This window comes from Psammomys obesus, unplaced genomic scaffold, assembly GCF_907164565.1.
Source record: "Psammomys obesus unplaced genomic scaffold, mPsaObe1.curated_primary_1811, whole genome shotgun sequence".
Lineage (NCBI taxonomy): Eukaryota > Metazoa > Chordata > Mammalia > Rodentia > Muridae > Psammomys > Psammomys obesus.
Window position 1 is genome coordinate 5,256,956 of NW_026591643.1, and position 22,016 is coordinate 5,278,971.

The following is a 22,016-nucleotide window of genomic DNA, read 5'->3' on the forward strand; positions in this document are numbered from 1 at the left end:
GTTCTGAGAAACAGATCTAAAACCAGCAGAGGTCAAAATTCAAGTGACCCATGCTGCATGCTGGTTTTGGCTTTTGCTGGGAACTTAGGCTTATCAAAGCACCTCTAGGACATCCATAAGGTTCTAAAATTTTCAAATGTGTTCCTGTTAAAATTTGAGGAGAATTAAACAACAACAAGAACAAAAACAAACCTCTTTGTGTATATTGTTTGAGTGCTGGTTTTTACCACAGGAAATTGTATCCTTACATTTCCCTCTCACTTATTTATTTATGGGCACGGCCCTTGCATAGCTATTGAAAAAACACACGAGGAAATACAAATCATTTTGTTAATGACTGTCTTTCATCAAATGGCACCCGTGTTCATAAGAAAATATCAATCTGTTTCAAGTTAGCTAATTAATTAGCTAATACAAACAGAATGATTAAAAGCTCCACAGACAATGGAGATGCCAATCTATTAGAACAAGTGGATCTGAGAATAAAATAATTTATTTTTCTGTCCTCAGGACAAGTAAATACTAAGTAAATGATTGCGGGATCAATTTGAGTTCAGCAGCCTTTTGAGATCAATTTAACCAGCAACACATTTCTCATTAAATCAACTATTTTCCAAAACACACCCCCTTCTCCCTAATCCTTGAATATATTATCTTTAAGGAGCAGCCTTTTTTTTTTTTAAAGACAAGGACTTGTTGTGTAGCCAGGGCTTGCCTGAAAATTGCTATTTATCTCAGGGTGTGCTCAAACTCAGGGCAAGCCCCCTAGCTCAACCTTCCATGTGCTGGGAATACAGATGTGTGCCATCACACCTGATTTCCTCACATGTTTAAAAAGCTCATTTGATCTGAGTCTCATCAGCGATGTTTGATGATGCCTTCCTGGAGAGTAATATATATATATATATATATATATATATATATATATATATATATATATTACATATATAATACATATATATATATATTAAGAACTTAACAAAATCAACAGAAAAAAATGAGTTCTAATCTTCAATAAACAGGGGTGAATACATGGTAGGAATGAAGCCTCAAACATCTTTGGACATCAGGAACTTCCTGCCTTGGATAAGCTTGCAAGCCATCCAGATTACTCCTGGGCAGCTTTGAAACCCCTTGACACAAATCTTGGGCTTACCAGAGAAGTTGAGCAGGTTTCTCTGGCTGCTTTTGTGAAAGTTCCTTTCCATATTTCTGTGTTGCTTAGTGCTTTCATGCACCAATGGAGATAGATGCAGAGAGAGCATTGTAGTCTCCTTTCTGACCCTGGAGTCCAACTGGAGTCATTGGCGAAGCATCCTCAATTGACCAATAAACATTACTCTCAGGTTCAGTAAGGAGAATACCTTTTTACCAAGCTCATTTTAGACCTAAGCAAAAAATAAGTCTTTCTTCTGGGACACCCTTTCCTCCAGGTGATCTCTGGCTGCCTAGCTTCTTCCACATGTGATTTCCTCTCTAAAGAACCAAAGGGAGGTGACCTCCCCTTTTCCTGTCCTCTTACTGTGCTATTTCAAGAAGCTGAAGACCAGAACGGGGCCGATGTAAGCTGGCTTAGCAAAAGCTAGACAGTGTACAACCTGGCTTCGTAGGCAGCAGAGATAAATTTCATAAGAAACTATGACTCAACAAATTTCGATAGTGGTGCTCTACCAGCCAATGTATGAGAGGCACACTACCCAGCTCTGCTTCTAGGTTCTCCTAGCAGATAGCCTGCTCAGTGATGATGTGGGGCCAAGTGTGCCATCACACTTCTCTGTGGCATCTGCCATGACACAGGCATTTCTAATAGAGACTGTGGTGCTGGAAGTACTTGGCCATTTCACATCCAAGATTTAGTCTCCTGGTGGGATGCTAGATTTGATCATTGAGTCAAGCATCCCTGTGAAAATATTATTGATCTTATAAAGGTTACTGACTAGGCCAGATAGTACAGGATGCACAGAAGTTGACATGGCTCCTTCCAGTGGCCTCATTTGTTTCTGGGAAGTGAATGAATTTCTGAATTATAGACCAGTCACAGTCACATCAGCTAAAAGAGCATGGCCAGTCCCCCACTCCTGTTAGTATTGTTGTGATTTACACCAAGGGAATGAAACCATGGAGGCACAGGTCTCCTATCCCTGATCCCTCTAAACCCCTGCCTATAGTTCCATATGAGCACAGAAAATTGAAAAGTAGGAGACAGAGGAGTCCCACATAATGATGGTTGTTTTCCTCTTATAGCAAGAAGGCTCCAAAGAAGGTTTTATCTTCTTTAGTGTAATCCACCAAAGAGATATCACTGACATTTACCATCAGCCTATCCCCTTCTTCCAAGGAGAACATGGCCCCAAGGTAGAGGGGCTGAAACCAGCTGCTGCTTATTTCACACACAGACTTGGTCCCTGTGATGAGGTGGGCAGGCTCAGGGTAGCTGTCTGTCATCTTGGTGATGACCACGGTGATGGATTCTGGCTTGTTTGGTCGTCTCCGTTGGCTGATGTTACCACACTCAGATGTGGTCCGTCGAAATGAGATCTGGGAGTAAATGAAATAGTCTCCTGACTCTGGGATCACCAAGAATTTGTTGGTGTAGTTCATCCGGTTCTTGGTGAAGGCCAACCCTAGTTGATGCTCCCACTGTAGAGCGGTGAACTGATTTTGCAGAGGTGACGCTGAGGTTTGTTTCAGAACTGCAAATACGGTAGAGAAGTTTAGTTGGCACAGGTCAGAACCTGTGGTTTTTGATAAAGTCTTGTGCATTTTCCTATTGGGTGTGTGTGTGTGTGTGTGTGTGTGCGCATCTACATGTGTGCCTGCAAGCTCATGTGTATGTGAAGGCCAGAGACAGAAGCTGGGTGTTCTCCTCAGTTATTCTCACAGGATTTTTCACTGAGCTAGACTGGCTAGCTGGAAAGTTCTAGGAGTCCACCTGTCTGTGTCCCCCCCAGTCTTAGAGATATAGGCCTGAGGGGCTGTGCCTAGATTTTTGGGTGGACACTGTTGATGCAAGCTTAAATACTCATGCTTGCAGAGCAGGCACTTTATGGATGGAGCCATCGTTCTAGTCCCTGCCTCCTGTATTCACTTTCCTCAGAGGTTGTGCAACCTCTTCCACAGTCAGAACTGTGGCATTCCTGATAATTTCAGTTTGTGTTTTGGGGCATGCTCACTCAGATTTGGATCACTATAAAAGATTTTCACATTTACAAGTTGCTGTTGACATGGACACAGTGAAAGTTAAGAAATCCCCTCGGTTTTCTGTATACCTGAAAAGACTTTACTGCTAACAGCTTGCTTATGCAGGGCAAGGGCAGGCACCAGACTCTCTCAGTCCTCATTCCTGAACGCATGTGTAGGTTTTGTCAATGCTACATCATTTTTATATAAGGGAATTTAGCATCCAAAGATTGGACTGTCTGCCAGAGGGCCTGGAAACAATTACCCACCATTATGGAATTTACAACTGTACCTTCCTCTCTTTCTCCTCCCTCCCTCTGGAAAAATTCCTTCTGTATAATGAGTCATCTTACTAGATCTGTATTTGTTTTTATTTGGCATGTCTTTCCTTAAAAAAAAAAAGATAAATAATACTTGTTGGAATGATTAAAAAAGGTGCAAAATCTATGGCTATTGGGGAATACATTAATCTTTACTCGCTTTCTTGGTTCAGAAAAGCTCTGTTCCAAAAAGAAAGAAGGAGGGAGGAGAGAAGAGGGAGGAAAGGAGAGAAAGTGAGTGAGTGAGAGACAGAGAGAGTGCAAGAGAGAGACACAGAGAGAAATAGAGACAGAGAGAGCAAGCGAGCAACCCTTTCATTACATCACAATGCTATGGCCCAATGTCACAAAACAGGCAGTAATCAATAATGAATTATCCGAGGACATGTTGGGACCAGAGAGTCTGAATATTTTGGCAATTCTTCTCCCACAATGACAGGGCCAAATATAAGTCAATGCAAATAGACTTGTGGAATGAAAGCAAGCTGGGCTTTGGGCCACTGGGGTCCAGTACCAATACTGATTTGGCACCACACAAAGCTCTTTAATCATTTGTGCAGGTTGGTTTTCTCCTATGCACCTCAGTGTCTTGTCTGGAAGCCAAGGAAAGATAGGGTTCTTTAGAGCCTCATTCTGAAGATTAAGTGGGCATAACAAATGTGGGCATTTTATGGATTACAATAGGCTGGTACAGTTGGGATATTTTTTTTCTGTCCAGATAAAGTAGTATGTTTCATTTAGACAGATTAAAGAGCAAGCCTTGCCAGTTTTATGTTTTATATATTTTTATGTTTCCATCACTCCTAAATCTACATTATATAAACATATTATCCAACGCTTTATGAAATATGTGTGTAGTTAAAGGAAATGAATAGAACCAAAATTGATTCAAAGCACCGATGTCAAATAGGATAATGTGCAACTAAAGTATCACTTCTAGAGACAGCAAAAACACCTTCATGTTCTATAACTGCTTTGGAAACTCACAGAAATCTCCATTATGTACAGCTTGGGGAATAGTTTCTGTTTTAGGAAACAATTTCACAACTTATGCATCCAATGGGTGACCAGAAACCTATATACTGGACTTTCTAATGCAGCAGTTTTTCTACCTGTGGATTGCAACCATCAGAAAACACATATATTCTATGATCTTAGGGACAGAGCTCGCTCAGTAGCAAAACTACAGTTATGAAGTAGCAATAAAAACAATTCTATGGTTGGAGGTCACCACAACATAAGGAACTGCATTAAAGGGTCACAACATTAGGAAGGTTGAGAACCCCTGCGAGCTAAGGCATCTTTCCCATTGCTGACTGGACTAGGGTATCTTTTGCAAGCTTGGCACATGTCCTGAATAGGTGTGGACTTTTCTAGTTTCTCCATTAAGTGGATCATGAAAAGCTCTGAGCTTCCATATAGATATCTTTACCAGTTGTATCTAGTGGTCTCTGTCCCTTCACCATGCCCCAGTATGTCTCCAGAGAGGCAAGCCATATCACGCCAAATACAATAAGCTATGTCAGCCCAGCAGCAGTTGGAGTTGGGATAGGAAACATGCTGCCATGAGAACTGCAGCTTGGAAAGCCAAGCTTGACTTTGAACTCTTCCACAGACTATGCATCTGACTTTGCGCATGCAAACTGTTGTCTAAGTCTGAGTTTTCTCAGTGTTTTTTCACGAGTGTATGTGTTGTGTGCTTCTGTGTGTGTGTTCAACTGTGTGTGCCCCTGTGAAAACCAGAAGTTGACACCGAGCATCATCCTCTATCGCTTTCCACCTTAGTTTTTGAGACAGGTCTTGCTGCACCTGGAGCTGACTGTTTCAGCTAGCCTAGCTGCCCAGTGAGCTTGTGGGATCTGACTGACTCTGCACCCCTGCATGCCGGCATCGTGGGCACACATCACCATGCCTGGAGTTTTGCATGGATGCTAGGGATCTAAACTCAGGTTCTAAAACAAGAAGCATTTGATCCACTGAGCTATTTGCTCAGCCCCTTCAAGTCAGTCCAGGCATCTGTCCTCTGTTATGAGATCCAGATGGAGGAAAGCAACTTCTGCATGCCTGGGTATGTGCACGGAAGAGAAAAGCAGGAAAGACAGGTAGAAGGCTGACTGAAAAGGAGAGAGCACACAAGAGACATGGGACCTTGGCTCTATCACAGGGAAGAAATTATTCAAAATCCTTGACTTGTCAATTATGTTGCCAATTTGAAACTATCACTGTGAGTTTTGGTAAACATGGTAAAAAGAAATCTCAGGCCTATGACCCGCCATGTTCAGGGAGTCCCAGGAAGGCTTACTTGTCAGGTGTGCCCTTGGCTTGGCTCTGGAAGGTGTGTCTGTAACAAAAGGAGAAACATGCTGTGAGTAATGGGTAACAGAGTGGAGATAATGGGTGACAGACTGAAGACAGCACCTGTGATGGGAGAGGACCTAAATCCTATCCATTTCAATTCCGTGTCATGCCTCAGGGTCTTTCAATTGGCATGTGGTATCTGTAGGATACATTACTGGGCTAGTGGGAGACTCAGGAGGAAGAGTCTGAGTACAAAGGACCTTGGGCAAGTTGCCTAGCCTGGACTCGATTCTCTTGTCTCTAAGATGGGCACAGCAATCTCTACCTTGGATGTCGTGTCCACATGGCTCTTGGCTCTGAGTCAGGGCCTACTAAACCATGGATAATTGCTTTTTTCTTCAGGCTCTTCTGCGGGGGCCAGATGATCTTTCATATTCTTTATGTTTCTTTTACTATATCCACTGAAGAGCATGGATGACTCGACAGAGCTGGGATGGGGAGTGAAAAGAATCCACTCTGTCACTCCATGACCTTAACCAATCCTTTTCCTTTCTGGGCCTTTTTTTTTTATTAGTCTTTGAGAAGGACCCTATCATTTTATGCTGACTTTTATATTAAAGTTAAACATATATGTTTAACTATATGTTATATATAAAGATGGTGTTGAATATAAACAGCAAAATCTATTGTTTATGTTTGCTGTTTTGAGAACCACTCTCATTCCTTATAGGGGTTGACTAATTTCATCTACACTCACCTCACCAGAAAGGGTAACCACTGTGAGAGGTGAATGTTGTAGACAGCTGGAATGATCAGGCTCAAGGCCACATTGCCTAGTTCATTCCTGAGCTGGGAGTTTGGATTCAGGCCATGGACCATACATGTACTTAGAAGATTCCTTTGCCTTCTGAGCAATGAGGGAGTTGCCCCGCTCTTTCTTAGGTCCTTCTACAGCCCTCGATTCACCAACTCGGCAATTAAAGACCCACCTCCAAATGTTAAAACACTAAAACCATCAGCAACGTCCTTATCTCCCATAAGAAAAGGCATCAAGGATGAACACTTACAAACTGGCTGTGCTGAAGGTTCCGACTTTTGTTCTGGTATAGCCTGTTGAGAAAGAAAGTACAGTTCAGTCTATTTACAGTCTGTCTACCTCAAAAACCCACACAGCTGCCCATAAGACTCTGCTGCTCTCTAAGCCTGGGCCCTTTGCTGATAGGGAGACGCCATTGGGATAGCTCAGGTAAGAATCTCTTCCTCATCTCTGCACTTCTTTCCTAGAGACCCTCAATGGCCTTCCTCTCTCTTTGTATCTTAGCTTGAGGGGTTTTCCTGCTGTATTAGGAGAGCTCAGCAGCCTGTCATTGCTGTAGTAAACAAAGAGTGAGAGTTACTTAGTTTTTCCCACTCTACTTTGAAGGTTGGAACTATTCTTTTTATTGGCACATACTGGTTGTGCATCATGGAGGACTTTGTAAAGACATTCTCACTCACTCAAGTATATCATCAGCTCTGACCGTATTCACCCTCTCATATTCTTCTCCCCTTTTCCTCCCATCTACTCTTCTTTTCCGCAGATAGTTCTGCTTTTAATTCCATGCAATCCACCTCTCTAGAGCTGTATCTATAACATCTATATCCATCTCTCTCGATGAATGATTGTGTATAATTGAGGATTCACATATGAAAGAAAATGTATAATATTTGTCTCTTTGAGTCTTAAGAAATTATCTAGTCAAAGAAATAATGACTACATATCCCTTCCCATCAGCCTGGTCATTCTTTTTTGTTTTCACAGAACAATGCAGAATTGTTTCACCATCAAAATTTTAGTTCATGATTCATTTTAGATTTCTTATGATAGAGGGAAAGCAACTGCCTTGACACCAGGTAGAGATGCATTTGGATTGTGGTTCTGTCCTTGGTCAATGATAAGATCTTGATAAAGACACCTTCCCTCTCTGAGTTTAGTGTACCCATTTATAAACTGGGGCCACTAATACCCCCAAACCTAAATGACTTGCAAAGTTGAAGTGAAGCTCAAATAAGAAAATGCCACAGTCAGTTCAAAGCACATATGGAAAATGTAAGAACTACCACTCACTGGCCCAAGCACAAGGCTCAGTGCAAGGCAGGCCCTTAGCTCACTAACAATTGCATCACCGTTTCACACACTTGCACGCCTCTACAAGCCAGTCCTCTGATTTGGATGTTGTAATTACGTAGCCTCCATTAACAGGTTATTTCCTACTGCCATGGTCATCTGATCATTTTAATCTGCAAATTAAGATCTGCGTGTGCACACGTATGTGCTTGTGACTGAGGGTGTGTGCACATCTGTGCGAATGCAAGGGAGCAGGCTCCAACACAGCAGAGTGTGTACCAGTGTGCCCAGCTGTTCCCGCTGTGCTACCGGCCCTCCTGCAGCTGCTTGGTACACCTTCATGCCTTTGCTTTCTTCCTTTCATCTATCTTCAAGCTCCTTTCTAGAGGACTAACTAGAGGGGATTCTATTATGATCAAGATCCTTTTGTACCCATAATCCTTCAGTGGCTCCTCATGTCCTTCACAATGCAGTTCTATATACGAATATTCACATTTTATTTACTTTATATATGCGTGTACATGCGCAGGGCATTTGTGGAGCCCTGACTACAGCTTGTACTAGTTTGTTTGTTTTTTTGTTTTTGTTTTTTCCTTTCACCAGGAGGGTCCTAACGTGAGTGGCTTTACCCATTGGACCATCTCATTGCCCCATAGTTCTGTCTTGTCATGACATCCCATATCCCATTGCTCACCTCTCAGGTTACCAACTGATTACTCTTTTCTATGCTTTCTATGTTTCCAGCTGAAAGAGGAAACAGCGGTATCCCTGAGTCAAGAGATTAAACGGTACAAAGAGAGCAGTTGTTGGTCATTTGTGCCGGCAGCACATCCTCAGTTTCATGAAACACCCCAGAGCAAGTGCTTTCCATATCCCCATAGTGGTGATGGGGCGTGCCAAATGTCTTCCAGCTCACATAGGGGCACTAGAATAACATGTCAGCTCTGGTCAGCTGACTCCAAAACCTCAAGATTGAAACCCTGCCCTCCAGCTTATGGAGACGCTACTGATGTGTTGAGGCAGAAGACAAGCGAGTCAGCATGGTGACAGACAGTGGGGTAAGCTCTAGGTGCATTGAACAGAAGACTGATCTGGACCTGTGAGAGCCTGTGGAAATCAGCCTGAACAGAAGCCTTCAGGTCCGGTATAAGAAACCCACATGATGAAGGAGGAAGAGCTACACTGGATAAGGCTAACAGCTTGTGCAAGAATAAGAAGGACCAATTGCACATGGGACAGCTGGAAACTGGCAAGGCTTTTTGCTGGGGAATGAAGACGCTACAGCTGGCTATTCACCTAGCATCTTTGAAAAGCTTAATCAATTATTCAATTACTGGGACAAACTGTCCTACATTAATAACTTTGCTGGCTTGAGGGGTAGAGATGCATCCCAGAAGTGGCCTGGTTTTTGTCTTGTGTCTGATTTGCTATAGGCAGAGTTGCTAAAGGGATTGGTTGTTTGGTGAGGGAGAAAGTGGGAAGTGAGGTACTCAAAGATAATTGGAGAGATCTTGATTGAATTTCCTCATGATAAAAGAAAGAAGTGTACCTGCCTTGGTTGGATTCCTGTTGCTTCATTTACTTCTCTGCTGATAAACTGTACCTTCCATCCTGCTTATGTGGGGCTGAACAGACACTCAGCAAAACTTTTGGGACTTTCCTCTTGGACTGAGAATTCCTGGGCTGTGAACTGGTTCCTGGGACATGCACACAGGTTCCTGATGGCTCTGGTGCGTTTTTATTACTTGGACACACATTTTTGTCTTCATATATGGTTGGGATGCGTGGATTTTAGTGACGCAGACTGCCACTAGATATGAAGGCTGAGCTGGGGCTTTGCTGGAAGATATTGAAGACCATACCACTATCAGAAGCTGAAGGAAAAACCTGCGCTGGGACTCTCCCTTTTCTTTACCGAACTGATTTTTTTTAAAATGACTGCTATGGAGGGAAAATTACTGTGATAGGGTTCAGCAATAAATGAGGCATGGGGATTCATGGAACAGTAACTTGTCAGGGGAAAGGTTCAAGAACCAAGCTGTCCTAATGCCTGCTTTCCTGGCAACAGCAGGGCAGTAAGACAACTTTCCTGTCCTCTAGGCACAGCTCCTGCCATCACTTCTGGATGACTCTGGGTACTGAAGAGAAGACAGCTCCCAAAGACTGTGGCATTAGTCTACCAATCCAAATGCACCCTGGCCACAAGCCACACCTCAAGAATGGGACATATCCCCTTAACATGACATCTCAAATTGTGGGCTGAGAATCAGATTTCCATTCTATTTCTGTGACAACATTTTCCCTCTGTAGGAGAATTTGCTAGGCAGAAAGTATGATCTGCCCTCACTGCCCTATCCCCAGTGTTCAAGGAAGTGCTTGTATTATTACTGGTTTATGTAATCTGCAAAATTTGAAGACTCTCAGGTCTCAGAAAGACAGAGGCAGAGAGGTGGGAGCAATGCAGCAAAGCTCAGATTCAGTGGCTTTAGCTAGTGCCTCTCAACTCAGAAATTCAGGAGAGAGGTATTTTTGGCTAAATTTAAACCTTTTAGGCCTGGAGAGGTTGTAAGCAGTTGAGAGCATTTGCTGCTCTTGCAGATGGTCCAGGTTCAGTTCAGCGCTCACAGGGTGGCTCACAGTCATCTGTACCTACCATTCAGGGGATCTGACAGCGCCTTTGACCCCCTTGGGCAGATAAGCATGTGGTACACATACAGACATACAGACAAGACACTTGTACACATTAATAAAGTAGTAAGCCTCACAACAACAGCATTTTAACAACTTAAAAGTGAATAGCAATGTTAATAGCATGTTAATACCATGGTCTCTAAAGGTTCCCCAGAGTCTGTGTGGAACATAGTTAGGGCTCTGGAAATGTTAATTGAAAGTTACAACGGATGGGGAGAAAACAATCATGTAAAACAAAACAAAACAAAAAACGAAAAGAGCTAATGCGCACTCTCATGATCATACATCTTAGTGAGGGTGGGATGTCCAGAACATGCAGCATATATTAACCCTTGAAATATAACTGGTACTTTTCCTACTCACCCCCTTGCAGACTGCAACAATCTCACTATTCAATGATTTTTTTTTTCTTTCATTGACTTTTTTTTTTTTGGTATGTTGACTCATAGTGATTCCTGGATCAAACTGACTGTGTCCTTTGCTATACACATTTCTTGGCTGAACCTACTTTTTCAAACTGGGAAGAAGAAAAGCTGGAGGAAGGAGGAAGTAGGAACCACTTGGCTAAGTGCTATGGCCTGCTGGGCTGTGCTGGGCATTGGTGTGTGAGCCTCTTAACAGCCTGTGAAAGCTGAGCTTCTTCATAGGGGTTTAAAGACCTTAAGAAAGTACTGTCTCCTGTCCTCTCTGTGAGCCCTACAAGGACACCAACAAAGCCAAATATTCTGAGCACAAAGGCTCCTGCAAAGACTGATGCGCCAAACAAGGACTATGCATGGAGAGGACCTAGACCCAGATGTAGCCGATTGGTAGCTCAGTCTGCAGTGGGTTCCCAAGTAAGGGGAGCAGGGGCTGCTTCTGTAATGAACTCAATTGCCTGCTCTTTGATCACTTGCCAGGCCACAGAGGAAGAGGATCCAGGCAGTCCTGATGAGACTTGATAAGCTCTGGGCAGGTGGCAGGGGAGGAGAACGCCCCCTTTCAGTGGACTAGGGGGGAAGAAGAGAAAGGGTGGGACTGGGAGGAGCTGAGGGAGGGGGTGTCAATTGGGATTATATAATGAATAAATTTAAAAAAAAAAGGAAAACAAAAGGAAGTATGGCAGTCAAAGGTAGGGAGAGGGCCTGGGATCTGAACCTTTGGACCAAACTCGGGGTCTAACACCCACAGGTTTCCTGTAAACATTAACAGTGAATACAACATAAGCAAGCTAGCAGAGAGTCAGTCTTTGAGATTTCCTGGCATTTCCCCAGAATTTTCCCTGTGAGTGTATTTTTAATTAATGATGCGCTTAGCCTCCCCTCCCACTTCTGTAGTCACCTGCTCTATCCGTGCTACTCACAAACAGGAAATTATATTCGTCTCTTGCTGTCATAAATGCTGCAATTGGAAAGACATCCATGTTTTACGACACATAATACTTCCCCCTGCATGTCTACAGAAATCAGGGTATTTGAGGCTTCCTCTCCCTGTATTTTTTTTTCTCTCTCAAGGATAAATCCAACTGGAAATGTTTATCTTGAGGTCATTTCATTGCCTCATCCTCTGTGTTGGCCTGGACCAGGCTTGCTGTTGTATATTTGACCTGGCTGGAGTGAAGAGTCAGGGGTTTGCAGCAGAGCAAATTTGGAAATCCCAAATTTGTTATTTCTTGACTCCTGACTCTGGCAAGTAAGCTGACCTTGGTGACTCTTTCCTGGCAGGCCTATCCTTCTGGCCCAGAGAGGCCACACTTGAAGTCACTATCAATTCATTTCATTTCTCTCTTTCTTTGGGCCCAAGCAATTCTCCTAGCTTGTGGTATCTGCACTTTCCTCTCTGGGTTTTATAGCTTTGGCTATAAAAAGAAGTTGCCGTTGGATTTGTTTTATGAGAAGCAACAGATTTTAGGATCTGTTAGGAGAGTCTGGGCTTTACTCCTTTCCCCAAACGCAGATACCCCAGAGGCCTCCCGGCTCCATAGGTGGCTTCTGGGCTTTGCCTTTTCACAATGTGAACTTATTGAGGAAGCCGAACTAACCCCTGTCCACGTCAAATTCTCAGCTTGCTGCTGACCACTGCTGTGTGGCAATGAGATTCAGGCTGGGAGAGAACTTTACACTGGGCTAGGGCTGTGGTGTCTGGCACTGCGAGGTAGCTGCGAGAGGACACAGGATTTGGCAAGCTAGAATGGGGCTTGCTGCGGCGTGGACTCACTTGAGCGAGCGACAGCGCCGCTCAGCTCAGGAACTAACCAGTTCTGTGCTGCAGCCATGACCACCCGGGATGCGCTTCTGCAGCTTGTTCTGCCTTTGAACTGCTACTGTCTTCTCTGCCAGCTGCTCACAACCTAACTCTTGAGTTAAGCCGCTCTTCCACGCGGGGCTTCCTCTGGTTACACCAGGGGTGGCTCCACTAAGGGAATGACAGGCACAGGGTTCTTCTATCTCAGCTGTTTGTTTCTTCTAGACAATTCTGAGGATTACGGTTATTGCTTACCTTCAACAGGAAACAACTTGGGCAAGATAAGAGGCCTGTCCAAGGTGGAGTGGCTGGGGAACTCCTCTGGGGAGCATCCTTCCTTGCCTATAGCTGTCCAGATGTCTTGCAGAATTCCCAGTACAGCCAGGAAGGAAGCTCATTCATTCCCTCACTTTATGTACAGAGTCTGAGGCACAGGGAAGACCCAGTACTATATCCCCTTTCCATTCAGAAAACTGAAGTGTCTTCACCAGGCACTGCTGGGTGTCCTTCCAGGAGGAAATAGAGCGAGCATTTATTGATCACTTACAGTGTTCCAGACTTTTCTGGAGTGTGGGGTAAGGAAATAGGGTAGAGAAGAGAGTGCAGCAAACAGTGGAGTCTTGCAGAGATTTTCAGAAAGGTTGGAGAAATGAGATTAAAGGGGCCTGAGAAGAATGTGGGGAGGGTCTGGGGAGGGAGTACCGAGGGAACAGGAGTGCAGCACTGAGCAGAAAGCCCTACCACACAGTCAGGAGAGCCACTGCGCAGAATCCAGGAGCACCCTATGTCTGGCATGCAGCCAAGAGGCTTCAGCGTGTCCTGAGCTGGGGGGAAATGGGGTGGAACAAAGACCAGGCCTTAGGGTGCCGGTGCCAGAGGGGTCAGGGCACCTGCTCTAGAGCAGTGGCAACTATTTGGAGCCCTGGGGGATAGCTGAATCATTGTCAAACACCATTGATAAGAAGTAGTTTGAGGGGAGAGGTTGCGAGGATAGGGTAAGACTGAAGTGCAGAAGGGGAGCAGAGACACTCCTAATTCAAGAAAAGCCCCACAGCACCCAAACCTGCTCTCTGGCCCTGATGGCAGATTCCATAGCAGGCAGGTCAGTTGTGCTCTGTGAAGTAATCTCCCTGAGCAGGGAATTTCCCTGGTCAGCATGATGTAAGCGCTGCCTTTGGCTAATCCCCAGCACTGCCAGACACCTAACATTCCTCGCTCTTAATTACCCATATTTCATACAGATGCAAGCAGAGGCCATGGGAAGGCCGATGACATACTAACAAGTGGTCAGCCTAGAATTCAGACCAAGTTTGAGATTTCGACTCAGTACCCATGGTTTTTCCAAAATGCAAATGAGCCTAGTGCCTTCCACAAATCTGAAGATCTTAAGCCACCACACCACTGCTATTTCTTCTTTTAAAACAGGGAACACATACATTTTGTTCAAGTAATGTTTATAAACATTTCCTTTCTTTCCCGGTGGCTCAGCCACCCACTTCTCCCTCCTTGGCTATTGGAAGAAGCGCTCATTTCTCAGCTCTTCCCTGGGTACTCCATGAGTTTGTAAATGCATACATGGAGGTGAGCTCTTTCAGAAAACAAGCATATGCTATTATGAATGCCAGGAGCCACTTGGCACTTTGCACTGAGCTTGTAGGTGCTGGCTGTACCTGCTAGCTCATGTACAACTGCAATCTCTAAGCAGCTCATTCAACATGCACATCATGTCTTGGTTTAAGGATTATTCAATAACAGAATTATTTCTTTCTCTTCTGCCTTTCCTGAGAGAGAGATCTTCTGGGTTAGGAAACAATTTTGTTTTCAATTGTATTTCCTTGGCATAAGTGAGCCAGGCAATCTTTCTGATTCACCCCCCCTGCCCTGCCCTAACTTCCTGCTGGGCTACATGTCCTAGGTGGGTGATTCTGCGAGTGCTGCAGCAGATCTGTGCAACTCCTCGATGGACTCGCCTGGGGCTGCTGGTGGTGGCCGTGAGTTCCCCCATGGCATTGCTGAAAGCATTCTTTTTGTGGTGTGACACCTAGAACCTAGAGCAGTGTGAGTGAGCACTGCTGCCCTGATGGAGAACAGGGCTCAGGATGTCTGGTTTTAAGCTTTGATCTGCCTCTGGCTGCAGGTACAGGCGTAGGTCAGTGTCTTTATTCCACCTCCCACTCTTAAGTTTTTCTATCTGCAAAACAAAGGAACGGCTTACTTTTAACTCAAAGGAGATCTTTGACAGAAACCTCAGCACAGTCTTATATTCCACAGGAGCCTTCCTGGACTCTCTCAGAAAGCCTTCCTAGAGCCATGGCACCTCTTCCCTGTGGCCAGGCTAGGGGACACCAGAACTTCCACAACATCCTTTCCAGTCTCATGCATCAATCTCAAAACTCTGTGAGGCCTGAAATCAAGTTTCCCTGGTGGTTGGTTGTCTGGTTGTCTGACATAGAGTGATGATTATATCCTAGTATCCCTGGCATGTGGTTCAGCCACATTCCAGACATATAAAACACTCGTGCATGAGTCTTATTAATACTACCAGTATGCTGACAGAAACATCCCCTGTGGCAGAGAAGGAAACAGAGCTCAAAGACACAAAACCAGGAGCCTGTTTGCCACTTGGCCAAAAATGGCTGAGCTGGGTTGTCCTGGGACCTGAGAGCCATATTTTGGCCCAGTTTCCCCTCCAGGGATTTCACATCCTGACTTGTCCCCTGAATCAGTAATGCTCTTTTAGAAACCTCCAGTTCCATCTCTGTCCTCTCAGCAAGGCTCCTTTCTGGCGAGACCTGGCTGCTCCCTGGCTTCTCTGAGCCCTGACTTCCACTTGAGTCTGGTAAATGGGATTAAAGATCTAGAGGGGGAAATGGCCAGTGTGTCCTGCCTCCTCTGCCTGTGCTTTTCTTTGTCCAAACCTTTGCATCCTCCAGTTAGCTCCTTTCTAAAGGTTAGCTCCCTACTAGATCCCTCTAAAACAGTTCTTCTCAACCTTCCTAATTAACTGGGACCCTTCAATATAATTCCTCATGTTGTGTGACTGCCTCCCCAACCACAGAATTATTTGTTGCTACCTTATATTGTTATGAGTTGTGAAGTAAATGTCTGATATGCGGGATACCTGATAAGCTACCACTGTGGGGGTTTCGACCCACAGGTTGAGAATCACTCTTCTAAAACTCCTTTCACCCCATGCCAAGGGACTGGTGGTAGTTGCTTCTTAGGGTACTGACCCTGGATGCTCCCTGCTGTTCTGTGTTCCTTCTGTCTGTGCATCTTAGCAAACGGGCCCCTGTTTAAGCCTTTGCAAGCTGTTTCATGAATGTTTTTCTCCCTTAAACTCCGTAAGTGGCCAGATGCTTCTTTTCAGGATCTGGATGGCTCCCTGCATCCCAGTATCACTCCCTTTTCTTTTCTGTTTTGGTACACTAAGATGTTCTGTAGCCTGTTAAACAATAGCCCCAAGCATCTCTGTGTGTCCCCCATCCAGGGAGAGTGCTTTCTTCATGATGGGTTGGGGATATTAGGTGTTAGTGTGGTTCATACCTCAAGCATCTGAGGCAAGAAGGGGCCTCTGGGGTATTGTGGTTTGTGATGACACCCAGCACCTTTCTTTATGGGTCTTCTTTTCTGGTCATTGCTCCTGCCAGGTCCCTTCTCTGGACTACACCTAGATGGCCTTCTCTGGCTTCTGCCAACATGGGGATTGCATACAGCATCCTGGGCAGTAGGATCTTATTGTATGTCAGGGATCCTTTTAGAGTCCAGGGAGGCACAGGTGGCTGGAGGCCACGTAGTAATACTTTGTTCAAGAACAGCTGTTTCCTTCTAGGTGGAGAATTCCCTGGAGTGCCTCTGTGTTTGTGTGTGTGTGTGTGTGTTTCCTGTGGTCACAGCCTGACCTCCCATCTTCCCAGTCCCTACAGTTCCCTTCTAACATAAGCAGGCTTCTTGGTCTAACTGCACATACCTATGTTTTATAAGCCCTGACAGGTGGCTGCCTGAATCACTGTTTGTTGACCCTGATGGAGTGGCAGGTTACACATTAGCCACAGCATGGAAATTGCCCAGGATTGATTAGAGACCAGGCTTCCAAGTAGGCTACCTATTGTCTAGTTTAGAATTGAGTCTCTGAGATTAAGATTGAATCAGTCACCATAGACTATGTGGTACATTTTCCCCTAAAGAATATTCTTTAAATAACATATTTTGGCCTTTCAGATCCTTCTTGGGAGTCCCCAGCCCTGACTTTAAGTCTCCTCCTGGACACCTGTTCACTCATTCCCCTACCACCACTCTCATATCCTTCTGCTGGCCAAGCTCCTCTCCAGCCCCACAAGACCTCAGAGTCAGTAGATTCTTAACTGAGTACTGAAAAATATTTCTAAACCCAACAAGAGGAATTGGTTAAATAAATTTTATCACACACATATATGAACACAGTACAATCACCCATGCATCATGCTTCCATGGACTCATTTACCATAGAAACAAAATCATGCTATGTGCGAAGCTCAGAAGATCCCATTTTATTAAGAATAGAAAGAAATTATACATTTTAGATCATTAATAGTTTTCACCTTAAGGATTTCTAAGGAAGGCTTCCTCTTCATTTCCTCAGTGTAATTTCTGTTCTTTCCCTTCAGTAATCATGCATTATGTAATATAATTTAAGAGCTTTTTGTTCTTAAGGAAAGGAATGTTTCCAAAGTATCAGCACACTATTATTGTAATTATAAAAAATTATATGGAGTGCGAAGCTATTCTTGCATAAACATGAGATGAAACAATTCAATTCCTTGGAAATTCGAAGTTAAGAACCAGATGGGACCTCTCCACCTCTCACCCTCCCGTTCTCTATTTGCTTTGTACAGGGAGGCTAACAAAGCTATCCATGAACAGCTCCATCCCAAGCTAGAATGTGTGGCTGCCTGCAGAGAGACCACTGATTCCCTAGGTAAGAGCAAGATACTTACCCTCAGCTTACAGTCTTTTCCACGGGCCTGGAGCTTCCCAACCATCAGGAAGGTGCTAAGTCCTGTGAAGATGAGAAATGACAGCAGGCAGCAGGTGACAGCTAAGCACGCCTTGCTCCTGGCGGCTAGCCTGGCCCTGGCCTCCGGTCTGCAGCCTTCTGGCAGCGGCAGCATTTCCACTCTGGCTGCTTCCCCAAAGCCCAGCCCCAGCTCCTCTGCCATGCCTCTGCTCTCTTGGAGACACTTTTGACTCCTTCTGACCAGAGACCCCCATTAAATAAGAGAGCAGCTGTCACACTTCGTGAGTTAATACTCTGCCTCTCCTCCCCTTTTTACTGCCCCCTCCCCCTGGCAGCCCTCTATAGCCCGCCCTGCCTGTCTAGGGAATGTGCCACCTACAACAGAAACCAAGTTTGGTTTTAACAAAAAAAAAAAAAAAAAAAAAAAAAAAAAGGAAGAAAGCTTTCCCAAGCATATTTATATACAGTATGCTCATGTGTTCTTTCCTTCATTTACAGAAGGAAGTCAGGAAAGTCCCTGGAGGAGGAGAACAAGAATGCACGAAGTCAGTGGGTGTGGCAAATTAAAATGTACCTGCTCCCTACACTGGACTGCCGCCAGCTAAGCTGGTCTGGGGAGTGTGTTTTTTCTAGAAGTGAAAGTGAGGGACTGGGAGGTGTGTGGCTCGCAACAGGAAATGGAAATCACGTTTACATCAGCCTCTGTGCCTCTTGCTCCAACAGCAACTCCCTGTCATTGTATGGAATGCACTGAGATGAAGCGCTGAGGTTCTGAAAGGTAAAGGTACCTGCCCTAGGTCATTCTGGGAGTGAGGGGGCAGGGAGATGCCCATTTAAGCCACGTTCAGACATGGGCATCACCTGTGAAACCTAAAGAATCTCTAACCTGTTGACTGAAGTTCCAGCAGACAGAATCTGGTCGTAGTTAGAAGTGACTGTCAGAGAGAAAAGGCATGGATTTCTGTGTTCCTTTATCCCAAAGTTAACTGAATACCAATGGTTTACCTTGCCTATGTTGGCTATTAGCTGACAAGAGCTAACATTCACTAAACACCTGCTTTTTAACTCATTACCGGAAAGTTAAGTATATCAATCAACTTCTTTCATCCTGAGACAACGGTTTTTCTTTTTCTCTTTTCTCTATTTTCTTTTTTTATTTAATATTTTATTTTTATTTTAGTAATTACAGCTTATTCCCTTTGTATCCCACCTGTAGCTTCTTCCCTCTTCCCCTTCCAATCACATTCTCCCTCCCTATTCTCCAACCATGCCCCTTCCCCAGTCCACTGATAGGGGAGGTCCTCCTCACCTTCCATCTGATCCTAGTCTATCAGGTCTCATCAAGAGTGGCTGTCTTGTCTTCCTCTGTGGCCTGGTAAAGCTGAATCCCTGTGAGGAGGGGGTGATCAAAGAGCAGACCAATCAGTTTATCTCAGAGACAGTCTCTGTTCCCATTACCCACTTGGACACTGAGCTGCCACTGGTTACCTCTGGGGTTCTAGGTTATTTCCATGCATTGTCCTTGGTTGGAATATCAGTCTCAGAAAATACCCTTGTGTCCAGACTTTTTGGTTCTGTTGCTCTCCTTGTGGAGCTCCTGTCCATCCAGGGCTTCCTAGCTCCCCCTTCTTTCCTAGGATTCCCTGCACTCTGCCCAAAGTCTGGCTATGAGTCTCATTATCTGGTTAAATACTCTGCAGGATGGAGTCTTTCAGAAGCCCTCTGTGGTAGGCTCCTGTTTTGTCCCCTGTTTTCTCCCTCTTCTGATGTCCATCCTCTTTGCCCTTCTGAATGAAGATTGAGCATCTTACCCAGAATCCTCCTTGATTAGCTTTAAGTGTACAGATTTCAGTATGTTTATCCTATATGAGATGTCTAATATCACTTATGAGTGAGTATATACCTTGTGTGTCTTTCTGCTTCTGGGATAGTTCACTCAGTATGATTTTTTTTTAGTTCCCACCATTTGCCTGCAAATTTCATTTCTTTGTTTCTAATTGCTGAGTAGTATTCCATTGTGTAAATGTACCACAATTTCTGTATCCATTCCTCAAATGAGGGGCATATGGGTTGTTTCAGCTTCTGGCTATTATGAATAAAGCTGCTACAAACATGGTTGAACAAATGTCCTTGTTGTTTACTTGAGCATCTTTTGAATATATGCCTAGGAGTGGTATAGCTGGATCTTGAAATAGCACTATTCCTAATTATCTGAGAAAGCACCAGATTGATTTCCAAAGTGGTTGTACAAGTTTACATTCCCACCAGCAATGGAGGAGGATTCCCCTTTCTCCACAACCTCTCCAGCATGTGCTGTCACTTGAGTTTTTGACCTTTGCCATTCTGATGGGTATAGGGTGAAATTTCAGTGTCAATTTGATTTGTATTTCCCTGATGACTAAAGATGTTGAACATTTCTTTAAGTGTTTCTCTGACATTTGATATTCCTCTGTTGAGAATTCTCTGTTTATCTCTGTACCCCATTTTTAAATTGGGTTACTTGATTTGTTGCTGTTTAACCTTTTTAGTTCTTTATATATTCTGGATATTAGCACTCTGTCATATACAGCGTTGATGAAGATCTTTTCTAATCTGTAGGCCGTCATTTTGTTTTGGTGACAGTGTTCTTTGCTTTACAGAAGTTTTTCACTTTCATAAGGTCCCATTTATTTATTGTTGATCTTAGAGCCTGTGCTGTTGGTGTTCTGTTTAGGAAGTTGTCTCCTGTGCCAATGAGTTCAAGGTTCTTCCCTCATTTTTCCTTCTAACAGGTTTAGTGTGTCTGTTTTTATGTTGAGGTCTTTGATCCACTTGGACTTTAGTTTTGTGCAGGGTGATAAGTATGGATCTATTTGCATTTTTCTAGACATCCAGTTATACCAACACCAATTGTTGAAGGTGCTTTTTTCCATTGTATGGCTTTAGCATCTTTGTCAAAAATCAGGTGTTCATAAGTTTGTGGGTTTATTTCAGGGTATTGTATTCGATTCCATTGATCCACCAGCCTGTTTCTATGCCAGTACCATGCAGTTTTTACTACTATTGCTCTATAGTTCAACTTGAGATGAGGGATGGAGATACCTCCAGAAGATCTTTTATTTTAGAGGATTGTTTTAGCAATTCTGGGTTTCTTGTTATTCCACATGAATTTTCCTTTCAAGGTCTGTAAAGAATTGTGTTGGTAATTTGATGGGAATTGCATTGAATCTGTAGATTGCTTTTGGCAAGATGGACATTTTTACTATGTTAATCCTGCCAAGCCATGAGAATGGGAGATCTTTTCATCTTCTGATATCTTCTTCTATTTCTTTCTTCAGAGACTGGAAATTCATTTCATATAAGTCTTTGACTTGTTTGGTTAGAGTCACACAAAGGTATTTGTGTCCTTTGTGGCTATTGTGAAGGATGTTGTTTCCCTAATTTCTTTCTCAGCCCTTTTGTCTTTTGTATACAAAAGGGCTACTGATTTTTTTGAGTTAATTTTGTATCCAGCCACTTTGCTGTAGATGTTTATCAGCTGTAGGAGTTCCCTGGTAAAATTTTTGTGGTTACTCATGTATATTATCATATCAGCAAATAGTGATACTTTGATTTCTCCCTTTCCAGTTTTTTATCCCCCTGATCTTCTTTAATTTTCTTATTGCTCTAGCAAGGACTTCTTGAAGAGCTATGGAGAGAGTGGACAGCCTTGCCTTGTCCCTGATTTCAGTGGGATTGATTTAAGTTTCTCTCCATTTAGTTTGATGTTGGCTATAGGCTTGCTGTATATTGCCTTTACTATGTTTAGGTACGTGCCTTGTATCTGTGATCTCTCCAAGACTTTAAACATCAATGGGTGATGGATTTTATCAAATGCTTTTTCAGCACCTAAGGAGATTATCATGTGTTTTTTTTTTTTCAGTTTGTTTATATGGTGGATTACAGTGATGGATTTCCATATATTGAACCACCCCTGCATGCCTGGAATGAAGCCTATTTGGTCATGGTGGATGATATATTTTATGTGTTTTTGGATTCGGTTTGCAAGTATTTTATTAAATATTCTTGCATCAATGTTTATAAGAGAGATAGGTCTGAAGTTCTCGTTCTTTGTTGGGTCTTTGTGAGGTTCAGGTACCAAGGTGACTGTGGCTTCATAGAATGAGTCTGGCAATGTTCCTTCTGTTTCTGGATTGTGGAGTAGTTTGAAGAGTATTGGTGT

At 43.8% G+C, this 22,016-nt stretch overlaps 1 protein-coding gene across 1 annotated transcript; it reads right to left on the reverse strand.

Moving 5' to 3' along the window:
- Positions 1 to 2,238: 2,238 nt before the first annotated feature.
- Positions 2,239 to 18,059, reverse strand: Tnfsf15 (TNF superfamily member 15). The gene is made up of 4 exons (XM_055611753.1): positions 17,796 to 18,059; positions 6,866 to 6,908; positions 5,803 to 5,841; positions 2,239 to 2,693 (listed from the first exon to the last, which is right to left on the reverse strand). Exons 1-4 carry the CDS (start codon positions 18,015 to 18,017, stop codon positions 2,239 to 2,241), a joined length of 759 nt encoding a protein of 252 aa, XP_055467728.1. The 5' UTR covers positions 18,018 to 18,059.
- Between the last annotated feature and the right edge of the window lie 3,957 nt (positions 18,060 to 22,016).